Genomic DNA, 12,537 nt, shown 5'->3' on the forward strand with positions numbered 1-12,537 from the left:
CTTTCTTGAACTACTGGCAGTTTACACAATAACTTTGGGGCTGTTTGGGGGTTCAGGCAGAAAGTGTTGTGGCTTTCCTCCTGCAGAGCTACGCCTGTGACTAAAATCTCTAAACTAAATGTTTTCATCATCTAGCATAGTTAGATAAGGGGCGGGCACACTCGGGGCCGCAGCACATCACAGACAAATGTATTATTTCACCTTTAAAAAATGTCAGATACAGCACGTCTTCCTAATTCCCATCAGGGGTCACCACACAGATCATCCGTTTCCACCTGGAGATCTCTGTGATTCACCTGCATCATGTCCTCTTTCACAAGCATCCATTAAATCTCCTCCTCTTTGGCCTTCGGCTTCTACTCTTGCCAGCCTGGCAGTTCCATCTTCAGCCTCACCCCTCCTCTGCAAATGTCCAAACTATCTCAACCTCTTACTTAATAACTTTCTTTAACTTTCTCTTTTAAAAAAAAATTCAGGGGCGCTAGGCCCTCCTATATCGAGCTTTTGGTGTGTGTCTACAAACTTTGTCCTACACAAAAAAATAATTTCCATTGATAATGAATTGAGAATTTTACTTACTTTCAAGGTAGGCCATTATGAAATAAAAATCTGTCAGATTTTGTTTCATTTTAGGGCCTGATAAGTGGTAGTGCCATTCCAATGCATAACATAGAAGGAAGGGGCAACAACTGACACCCGTGTGAAGTGAGGGGCCAATATTTATTTTGTCACATGCCTTTTTGTTTTAATTCCAAATGTTAAGACGAAGCAGGGGAAGATGGATTGTTTTAACCACCCATTTTGAACTGGCTGCCGCACGTTACTTCCCCCTTAAGACTGCGGCTTCCGCGGCAGCGTTACTTTATTTCTGAAGCCGGGAATGCGTGCACGTCTCCTTGTAGTTTTGTAGTCTTTTTCAGTGCTTTTCCGGATTCCGAATTTCCAGATTAAATTCTGTAAAGTTTCTTAGAAAGATCTCAGGTTTTAAGGTATCTTTCATAAAACTGCCATAGGTCTTAGAAGGCCTTTTCAAAATCGGCCTCAGGTCTAAATGGGTTAAACCCTACATGGATGAAAGGAGTCCCTCTGGCCTTATTCTAGAGTATTTTCCCAAAGCGATGGAGGGATGGCGTTGTGGGCGGGCTTATATAGATTGGCTATTTTCAGCAAAAGTATTCCCAGAATATGGATGCTGGGGTCTAAGAGATTAAACTGCCAAAATGTTTCCCTGTGCCTTTATAAATCCTCTTCCCCTGTGTGTACGGTAGGTATCTGTACTTGATCATATGCTTAATCTGCATCTTCATGGTGAGGCAGAACAGTAGGATGAAGTATAGAACAAGTACAGGCCAGAATGCTGGCACGTTGAAGGTGTCAAAGAATGTGCAAAATATGGCCACCACGATGCCCTTTGTTGTAGAATGCCAAAATTTGAATTCGGGCAACTTTCTAATGAATGGGCGGAACTCCTCATTGTGCCTGGTAGGGAGGGAGGGGCCCTTATCATCATCATCTTCTTCAAGCAGTGCAGGATCCACTTTCGGCGATATAAAGGAGATGAACATGTTGAGTGTGTGGATTGCCAAAGCATATGTAACCAGAAACCAGCCCGGTAACACGCTGATTTTGATCACGTAGATGAGACCAAGCGTTAGAGTTGCAGCCCATCGCTGTCCATAGAATGGTGTTAACCTGTCTAGCCATGACTGATAAATCTGCCCAAGCCGTATGAAGAAGGTATTGACTGCAGATGGATTCCCATGGATGGATTCACAAGCACTGTCCCCTCCTGTCATTCTCTATATCTCTGGTCTGCTGCAGCTGCTGTGACAATTGGATCTTCTTATTCCAGTTTTATCCTAGCTGACTGTCGTACTGGCTGCTGTGAAAAATGCCAGGCCTCTTTCTGTATCTCAGCTCAGGTGTGGACGACTGACAGTTTTAAACTGGTTTAAAACTGATTTGCTGGGTCACAGCTGACATCACAAGGCCTCTGCCCGGTCCAGACTCCATATTTGGGTATGCCTAAATATGGGTTTGTCCCACCGACTTCTGACATCATTCTGAATAGACTCCATAGCTGAATATACTGTAGGAGGGGCAATTTTCCCATCTATTTTGTGTGTTAAATTTGTATTCTATGTTGATGAATTGAATACATGCAATGGGTCCAAAATGGAAACGTTTCAGGACTTTCATCTTCAGGACTTTGTTGTGTTATCCTTTTAGCTTTAATCTCATGTACCATCATGCTGTTCAATCGGTCAAAAACCAAGCACAGCTTGTATATTGGGTATAATTGGCAATAAAATCAAATAATTGGCAAAACAAAATAGATTCTTTTTTTTATGGGGCGCTAGCCCATTCTACATTATAAACAGCTTTTGACCCCACACGTCTCAAGATTTGCAATTGATAATGAAAGGGGAATTCAGGTCAAATGTGAGCTAAATCTGGTCCCCACACGTCTCAATATTTGCCATTGACAATGAACGGAGAAATGACTCTAGAATTGAAGGGAAAACTTACGTCACGAGCAAATCGGCTAACCAGAGCTTGGCCAATAAGGGACCACCTTTATACCTTACTTATGTAGCAATCAATGTCAAATATCCGCTAACATAAATTGATGTACGATGACAAGAGCGCCCCTCATTTCACACAGGTGTGATTTTTTTGTAGTGCTTCCTACTACAGTATGTGCACATACCGTAGTTCCATACAGTATGGAAAATGTGCTGTTCTGTCCTTGGTTGCCCAGGTTGTGCATGCAGTCCATGTAGTCAGCCAGCCAGACCAGAGGTATTTCCCACCATGGAATATTTTCCGACCAAAAGACCCGTCTCTGAATCCACACATGCCCCTACTGGTCTGAGGGAAACTATTTTCCCTTGAATAAACAAAACAAGGATGGCACAGTGTCAATGTGGCATCACAAAAAAACTGACGTGAAGAGCCAGCCTATAGTTTCATCAAGGTTTGAGGCCTGCCTCTATAGCAGTGGTCACTGGTTCCCAAACTTTTTCATTGTCAAAATAATCCCCCCCCCATAAGAGAAGATTTTTACGGCTCTAACAGTGATTTTATTTTTATAATTCTAAATTTGTTTTTCAAAATAGATTTTCAACCATTTTCATTTCAAGGGCCCCCAGCCAGTTTGACGTGAATTAGGCTATGGTCCCCTATTTAATGGCATTTCTATCTCTGGGACCACAATGTATATTGTAAATTTAACTCTGGGAGTGTAAAAAAATGAAAATGTAACCAAATGAACCCGTCAGGGTCCATTTTCTTCCATTTGTACACTCTCTGAGTTACAGATCCATAAGGCTCCACTTGGTTCCTATTTGTCTGGGGACCCCCTGGACCCCTGGGGGTCCCCGGACACTACTTTGGGAACCACTGCTCTATAGAGAATGAACTCAATTTCAGCTCACAGCCTACCTTAGCCCTCTAGACTTTTTACTGTTTCCGTCTCAAAGGGCTTTACAGGCCCAAACACAAGTCTTGATCAGTCAGATCTTATACCACAGCACACCATGGTGCTGGCTAGACTTCATGGCTGCATGCCTATTGTTTGCAGAATCGACTTATTTTAAGGTGAGACACCCCAGGTGAAATCATGATTTTTCATTTTTTTTTTTTTTTGCTATTTTGCTTCCTAAACATGTTTTCTTTCAAACTAAAGCAAAATACACATTAAAAATACAGATTTAGATGTTTAGTTGGATAGTTTATTTTAGCCAATGACAGCTCGTTTTTCGGGGTGAAAAGCCACCATCTCTATTTTCATGATTGGTTGTTGGTACAAAGGAAGTGACCATATTTGGATCAGACCACAGTCAGCTTGAGGTCCAGACCTTTCCAATGATATATGCCATTATATGTTGTTGCCAAGGTTTGGATGAGATATTTTGTCTCAAAATAGTGGCTTCAAATAAAACGTTTTGGAATTTTACAATACAAATCTTTAAAGGCCGTTTTCTCAAAATGAGTTTTCCTCATACTTGGGACAAAGAATCTCCACTTCAGTTGAACTCACATACACCAAACTTTCCAGTCTTATTCCTAACTATATTCCGCAGACATTTACACATGGATTTGTTGATATATCATTCACAGCCTGATTTACATCACATTTTATACCAAAAAAATGCCGAAAATTGGGTTTTTTATGCCTGTTGACACTATTTTCTGATTTGTGGAGTGATAATTAGAGATATCAAAAATCCCATGTGTAATTTTCTTTGTCTCTAATGTGTCAACAAAATGAAATGATAATTTTGAACCTGGCTTTATCCGATCTTCAGATTTATCGTCCCGAAATGTATGCAAATTAGCGCATATAATGCCTAATTTGCATATTTAAACATATAATTTCAGAAAACTTGTAATACAAAAAATCTTAGTTTTAATATAAGTAATCAACTGGAGAAGTTTCATTGTGATAGCTATTATTTAACTTTTTTTCCCTATTCACCTGGGGTGTCTCGCCTTAATGACCCTTTCCTGAAAGCATTACACGGGCTGGCCCGGATTTACATTTTGGAATGAATGCATCCAGTTCAAAATGTGCCAATCTACAACCATAAGCTCACAATAATGATGAAGCGTGGCATGTTGACTGATTGGGTGGCTTGTAGATTTTCGGCTTTAGGTTTAGGGCATTCATGAAATTGCCTTCCTAAAATGTTCAATGTCCTCACAACGTCGTTAATAGTGTTTCTGTATGCTTATATTCTTTATTTATTCTTTATTTCTCTTTAAATGCCTCTTTATGCACTGCCACTGCCAACAATGCCTTTTGTTTATGGAACAAACAAGCCATGCATGCCTCTATTTCTCCACTGTAATGTCCAATTGAATAAAAATTCACTAAACATGAAAAATATCACACAAACTGCAGATTAGATGTGAAATTAAGAGAATGGAGCTGCAGCTGATCCCATGTCAGTTATGATCGGCATAACTAAAACACTGCTGTCATCTCCATTAATGAGACGCCACTGCAAACTCAGATCAGAGAGACGGTCATGTGAACAGCATGTCATATTGGGCCAATCAGGAGATGGCTGGCGGTGGGTGTTCCTGTTTGGCAGTGGTGGGAAGTAGATTTACTCAAGTACTGCACTCGAGTATTTATGATTTCCAATATAGCCTACTTTTACTTCTACTCCACTACATCTTGGAACCAAATATTGTGCTTTTACTCCACTACATTTGAAAACTTTAGTAGTTACTTTGTAGATTTTCATTATTATTACAAAACATACAATAACCACTTTGGCCATTTGAAAAGTGCCAATCTACAAGCTCACAATGCGTCGCGATGTGACACATTGTGAGCTTGTAGATCTGCTATTTTCAAAATATTTTTATAGCATACATTTGAAAACTTGAAACAGAACATTCTGCACATTGAGTACTTTTACTTTTGGTACTTTCAGTACATTTTGATGCCAATACTTTTGTAATAATTTTGAATTCCAGACTTTTACTTACCTATAAAGTATTGCAGTATTGATACTTTTACTTACCCTAAGTAAAAAATTGTGAGGTCCAACAGAGCTGCACCTCGTGACTATATAACCTCTGTTAAAATCTCACCAAAGAACATCATAGCTAATAATGGGCACAATAGTGATGGCAGATATTTTAATGAGACATAGTCCTTTTTGATGCTATAATCCTCCATGCAGAGCAGAGAACAGTTCTGTCATCTCAATGGAAGTCTGATTTAGGACAACGGGCACATTGGACAGCCCACTTGGTGTTTTGTCTTTGATTAAACCAGTGCTCCTCAAACTGTGGCTTGGGATCATGTGAACCGCAAAGTGCCTCATGAAAAACGTTCCAACGAGAAAAAAGCAACAGAGGAATGTATCACTTTTGTGTTAGATGCTGACTTCTGTACACATAGGCATGGCGAAATGCTCAAAGCAGGAGTCAGGACTTAAGTGAAATCGGAAGTGATCAAACCAAAAAAATGAATAGACAAAACTGGAACTGAAATGCTAGAAAATGTAATGGTCTTTGTGGCGCTATCGTTCCAGATTGGATTGGTATCCCAACATGAAAATTTGTTTTATGTTTACTGAAGAGCTATGGGCAGGGCCAAATTAGTCATTGGGCTGTTGGGGCTGCGGCCCAGTGGCCCTTGGCTCTCAGGGGGCCTTCAGGTAAACTGGACTGCGCGGTACTGGGTTTGAGGCCCTGAAAACGGCTCCTGGGGAGTCCGGACCTTCATTGGCTTGTGTTAAATTGAGTTTTAACTATTTTATTGCGGCTAGCTGTTGGCATAAATCCCAGTTCCAGGTGCCACCATACGCTTTCACTTTGAGAGTCAGAGTTTGCCTGCCCCCCACACACACTCCCTACACACACACACACACACACACACACACACACACACACACACACACACACACACACACACACACACACACACACACACTGGAGTATCATTGGCACAAGCACACACTGTTTACCTTTCGTCAGAAGCTTTTACATGGCGGGAGCGTCGCGGTACAAAGGCACATATTAAATCAGAAATTTGGATGGCAGAAGATCCTCCAAGGACAGCTCTCCTGGATTTCGATTTATGGACGTTTGAAAATCCTCCTTTCAACTGCTTTACACAATGATCTTGAGATTCTGATAATTCGTTCCCTTTCTCCTTGACCTGCTGTTGGTCATCCAGCTAAACGCATGGGAGGAGCCTTGGATTCCAGTCCACTTCACAATAAAGTCTGTCTTTGATATGTGGAGGTCACCTGGAGGAGGAGGACTTGCTCTTGAGTCTTGCCATGTTTAAAAATAAAGGTTATCAAAGTGTGTGTGCGTGCGTGCGATGGCTATGATACAAACATAACCTATTTTGTAGTTGTTCAGTTCTCTACTCTGATCTCAGGAACTCAGATGTTTGCTGTTTTTTGTGTAGGAAACAAAAGAAAGAGGGATATTTACTTAAAACATAAAAATTACCCCCGGCCATGGTCGGAATGAAAGCAATTTACTCTGGTTTTCCTATATATGGTGTGTGTGTGATACGGATTTGTTTCTCCTGAGTTATGCATGCAGGCAGGCAGACATGCAAGGCCATTATGAAAATGGGAGATGGAAACCTCACACTCTGACCTCTGACCTCTCACAGTTTGCGGCAGCAAAGTGTGATGCCACATTAAGCACATTTTGTCCACTACAAGATTACAGGGGAAGGAAATGGAACCATGCGCTGACAGTCAAATCAAGTTACACACCAGGGTACATGCATGCATGTTGCAGATGTATACAAGGCTACCACTAAAATCAATACACCAGCTGGTTTGAAATTGTCCCCTCTCTGTGATGTCATCAGGTGGATGCCTATTCGAATGAAATAAAGTACTGATCAAATAAACTCCAAATGTTGATAGTAGCTATACATTATAGTGACTTTTACTCAAAACTGAATTGCAACCAAAGAAATTAAAGCTTTGACGGTCAGTGCTGGAGAGGGAATTACATTCACATTCACATCAGAGACCAAACAGCTCAGATAGGCCTATAAGGATTGAAATGCCCCTTAAAATAGAGTTCTTTGGCTTACACCCACTCTTTTCCTCACAGCAACCATGATGTCAGTGACCTGCTGTTGGATCTTTGCTCAAGAGACTGACGCCCACCCACGTATGAACCTTTGAGTGCTCTGCACAATATTCTGCTTCACAACTCCTTTGACCTGCAGATTTCATGCAAGCTACTGTCATGGAGATTTCTCCCACATCTAGGAAAAGAGGCACGCACATCTGCCAGGCTCCATCCATTCAAAACATGGTATAAATCAGGCAACAAAGTATTCAGGCAGTCATTGGGGTGGTTCAGTTGTAAGTGTTGCCAACAACAAAATAGCAACTTATACTATACATTGAGTGTTGTTATGTGTGACCAAATGACAGTATAAACGTCCATCTATGTTAAACATATACGATTATTAACAGTCTCATTTTTCGATTTTTCATACACACAGCACACACACACACACACGCACGCACGCACGCACGCACGCACGCGCGCGCGCACACACACACACACACACACGCACACACACACACACACACACACACACACACACACACACACACACACACACACACACACACACACACACACACACACACACACACACACCACACACACACGCTAAAGAAGTAAAGGGGGAGGGGTTATCATTATGATAAGTGGGCCGTGATTGGACGACAGCTGAGGTCCACGTGCTACGGTCGAACGCCCTCTGTGTTTCAGGGCAACAACAAGCTGTAAGCCTGTATCCCATCAGACTGAGCGAGAGAGCACTCACTCAGCACTGGAGTATCATTCAGCCGCTATACTAGTACTACACAGTTACCTACAGTAAAAACTGTTTTAGACGGTCTGACGAGCGTGATGATGAAGATACGAGGTCGCTTTTTGTTCTCCCTGCCACTTTTGGCGTGTTTGGTTTTCGGTGCCGTTACCAACGTGCTCGGTAAGTTAACAGGCGACTACACTGCTGTGTTACATTTTGTTTACAGTTGTGCAGTGTGGAATAAAATGTGGTCCTGAAACACGTGTGTGCAGTCGGGATAGACGAAAGTAAAAGTCAGACTTAAAAATACATAGTCTTGATCCATCCTCCAAGGCTTAAGTTACGTTTTTTGTTATTTGTATGGAAAATGTGTTGCTCGTTTCCTGGAAATGAACTTATTTTTCATTGGGTTGGTATACTGCATATGTGGTGGAAATCGAAATCCTAAACTTGGCAGTACTCGCAGGCAGCAGCGACCGCTATAAATTAATCACCGCACAAAAGTAACGGAACGCGACGGGCATGGCTCTGTCTCTGGGGGAGTTAAGCAGGACTGGATGAATGAGAGATTCTGTTTTCCACACTGTGACATTTTGCTATAATATCTATTATCATTTTGTTATAGGCAGAAAGGAAACACGACAGCTCTTTGTGTTGTAACTTGTGTGGCAGTGGCATGAATGTAGATGTGGAAATTTTTAAGATGTGAAAAGAGTTTATAGCCAGGGGGGAGTGCATGTGTCCTCACTGTCCTGAGTGCTGGCTGCTGGGGAAGCTATTATGTTTGTTCACGCCATTGGCATTGCATGCTTTGTTTGCGTGCGTGACTGCATGCATGTGTCTTCAATGTATGTAGGCTAGAAAGGATGGACACATTAAATGCCCTCGTCTGTTAAGACTGTTTGTCTATCTTTTTGACCGACAGACAGACGCATCACTCAGTCATCATCAGTCACAGACTCAGTCACACTAGACATCATCAGTGATGATCTTAAAATAATTATCCTGTGTGATGATTCATCACACAGGACAGGATAATTATTTTGAGATGTAAAAAATGTTTGTTTTGGTATAAATTATTTCATTATAAGTTTACAAGCAATCAGCCACTGGAGCACATCAGTGTTCAGACTTAGTTTTTCCATTTTCATTTTAGGAATGCTATTGTAGCCCAAAATAGCTGTGATTTTCGATGTTCTCAGTGTGATTTTCACACTGAACACTGTGCGAGTAACATTTGCATAGAATGGATCCCTGGGTGGGTCAACCAGTAGTAATGATTGAATATTTGTGTAGTAGGTATTTGTGTAGTAGGCATAATTATTGCATTAATGCTCATGCAGCAATTCTTTTAAAGTACCGTGCCCTTGTTTCTACCTTGGGTGAAATTCCACACGTTATAAGTTGCCTGCTGTATGAGGGTACATGGTAGCCTTGATCCAAGACAGTCATATGATGACAGTCTTGATCCAAGGCTAGGTAGGCTACATATTTTCTAGGGACAGTGTAAACTGTAAAGTACTTGGGTCAAGGAAGAACACAATTGAGAAAGTCTTCTGATTTCTTTTGAGAAAAAGAAAGATAAACTCCTCTTCTGTTTGTAATTATTGTCATTTGGAAACATGCATTGCATCATGATCATGCCCATTCATTTAGACGCGCCCACGTCACACTCAGAGGTTAAACATGGAGCAGTTCAGAACATGTTTAATGTTTTGATCCATTTATTCATGATCTGCTCATTATTCTATTTTTTTAAAAGTTATTTTTAGTCTTTTCTGCTTTTTATTGATAGGACATACAGTGGAGATAGACAGGAAACGGGGAGAGAGAGACCGGCAGCAAAGGTCGTCGGGATCAGGACTCGAACCCGTGACACGCTGCCTGTCAGGCATGCTCATTTTGATATTCGATTCCTTGCGTATCTCACTAAAGCATCCAGATCCCCAAAGAAATGTAAAATTACCCCACTGTGTTTTCTGTTAGGGCTTTGTGCATGGGTGCTCGTACAATACACCGTGGGACATCTTTATGATTGAATAAATATTTACCGGTAATATAAAATGTCAATGTTATTTTCCTGTGTTTTAGTGTTTAGTTAAGAGCTCAGTGCCTGTCCAGAGAGAGTAGGAGTGGCCGCTGTAGTGAGTGACCAGGGCAGTTGAGTCACGACTTATCTAGATGTGACACAGAACTTCCTACCACTAATAACCAACCAGAAGTTTCAGCAAGGATAAAAACCTATGCCTAAAGTAACTAACCTTAACCCTAAGCCTAACCTCATAAAAACAATGCCTAAACTTAACCTTGAACCCTAGTCTTAACCCCTAAACCTAACAATAGACCTAAATGTTACCAAATACCAAGTACCTAAAATGGAAAGTTTTTGTGGTCCAGAAGCATTGTCATTGAACGTTTCTGGAGAAATGTACAGTGACAACGTTTTCTCTGGCGATTGGGTTAGGAAGAGAGGTGGAGAATAGACAGAAGCTGCACATTAAAATCTTTAGTGTTGACTCTGAGAGAGAGACTACACATTTGTACAGGAGTTATGCATATGGGTAAATGAACACTGATTAGTTTACTGCGCGCGCGTGTGTGTAGTCATGTGCATATTTTTATTTAGCATGTGGTGAGGCTCTAAGGTCAGTGATGTAATCATCTTGAAATAAATAACTGGCTAAATGGAATATGCTGTGCAACATCATGGTCCCTGAACGATGAACCTTTACCCTATTGCCACTCTTAGGCCAAAATCCACACTTGCTCTTGGACCCGCACAGCCTCTATAGGAGCGTGTTTCTATTTTGACTGTCTCATAATATATTTATGTTTCTTTATGTATATTATATGGATCTGCGATGGATATGAGAGAGACGTACTCGGCAGATGAGGAAGATAGAAACTAGATACTCAAGAAAGTGAGAGAGACATGCTCAGAAAGAGAGAGATAAGAGGCTGGCACAGCAAGTGTTCTGGCCTGGCTGAGGTCAGCTGAAGCTGTGTCATTGATTCAAATGTTGCAGGAGAGGAGCTGAGAGCAGTGTTTTCTATTGCACTAGTAAACATGAATAGAGCAGCAGGTTAGAACTCACTTGTCCCTCTGCGTTGAGAGTGGAGTGGAGGCACGCTGCTTAACATGTCCACTGTGAGAGAGTGAGCTCAACCAGCCTGGGCTAAATATAGACCCACAGTAGAGTGGGCCAATGGCTTGGTGGGTGTGTGTATAAGCAAGGGCACGTGTGTGTGTGTGTGTGTGTGTGTGTGTGTGTGTGTGTGTGTGTGTGTGTGTGTGTGTGATTTCTGCCAGTTCTGTACCGTACAGGTCAATTGTTGGTAGTGGTGGTACACACACGGTACACATACGTTTACACTCAGCATTTTGCAGTGTAGGTTTTGTGCACTATGGATAATTTGGGTGTGTGAGAGAGAGAGGCAAGAGAGAGCATCATGCATTGCATACAGTGCAAAAGTACAAAAATGTACGTCTTTTTGTGAAGATTCATACACGTGACATGATGGGTGCGTGTTGGCGACATGATGATGGGTGCGTGTTGGCTGGGACTAGGGAACAAGTGAGCAATATAGAGCAAGTGAGCAAGCTTTGTGTTGTGTTTCCTAAGTGCACGTTTGTGTGGGTTTGAGGTGAGAATCGTAGATAGATAGATAGATATGAAACTAATTTCACAACAAACCAATTATACTCACAGGTGTCTGTGTGTGCTCGTGCACACTTGTGTGTGTGTGTGTGTGTGTGTGTGTGTGTGTGTTCTTTAGATATGAAACTTAACCTCCAGTGATTTCATTTTACAGCAAACAAAACTGAAATGATAGTGTGTGTGTGTGTGTGTGTGTGTGTGTGTGTGTGGGTGTGTGTGTGTGTGTGGGCCATGCGTGTGTGCGTGCGTGTGTGTGTGTTTGTACGTGTGTGCATGACATGACATGTGTGCATTAGTGGCATTGTCTACTGTATTCCTTTGCGTGAGTTGGTTTCACACTACAGCCTGTTCTGACAAGTGTTTAGTCTGTTAAAGACAAAACAGCAGCTGTGTGTGTGTGTGTGTGTGTGTGTGTGTTTGTGTGTGTGTGTGTGTGTGTGTGTGTGTGTGTGTGTGGGGGGGGGGGGGGATGGGGGTGCGTGAGTATACTGTGACCCATTGGCAAGAGCTATTGCTTCCGTTTGCCCTGAGAGTCTAGCCATCTGTCAGTAT

The 12,537-nt window shown here is 41.8% G+C and overlaps 2 protein-coding genes across 5 annotated transcripts in view; one reads left to right on the forward strand and one right to left on the reverse strand.

The window, feature by feature from the left end:
* Positions 1–1,199: 1,199 nt before the first annotated feature.
* Positions 1,200–1,796, reverse strand: LOC308314433 (protein RER1-like; the record flags this gene model as incomplete). The annotated part of the gene is made up of 1 exon (XM_080762064.1): positions 1,200–1,796. The coding sequence occupies one exon, from the start codon at positions 1,794–1,796 to the stop codon at positions 1,200–1,202; it is 597 nt and encodes a 198-aa protein (XP_080618190.1).
* A 6,528-nt stretch (positions 1,797–8,324) lies between these two features.
* Positions 8,325–12,537, forward strand: part of mfge8b (milk fat globule EGF and factor V/VIII domain containing b) — a 39,115-nt gene continuing 34,902 nt past the window's right edge. For all 4 annotated transcript variants that reach the window (XM_080762600.1, XM_080762601.1, XM_080762602.1 and 1 more), the window contains exon 1: positions 8,325–8,506. In XM_080762600.1, the coding sequence (XP_080618726.1) occupies positions 8,425–8,506 (82 nt within the window). In that variant the 5' untranslated portion in view covers positions 8,325–8,424. The remainder of the gene's footprint in view (positions 8,507–12,537) is intronic.

The sequence above is a fragment of the Protomyctophum bolini genome (assembly GCF_963924005.1).
Source record: "Protomyctophum bolini genome assembly, chromosome: 4".
NCBI lineage: Eukaryota > Metazoa > Chordata > Actinopteri > Myctophiformes > Myctophidae > Protomyctophum > Protomyctophum bolini.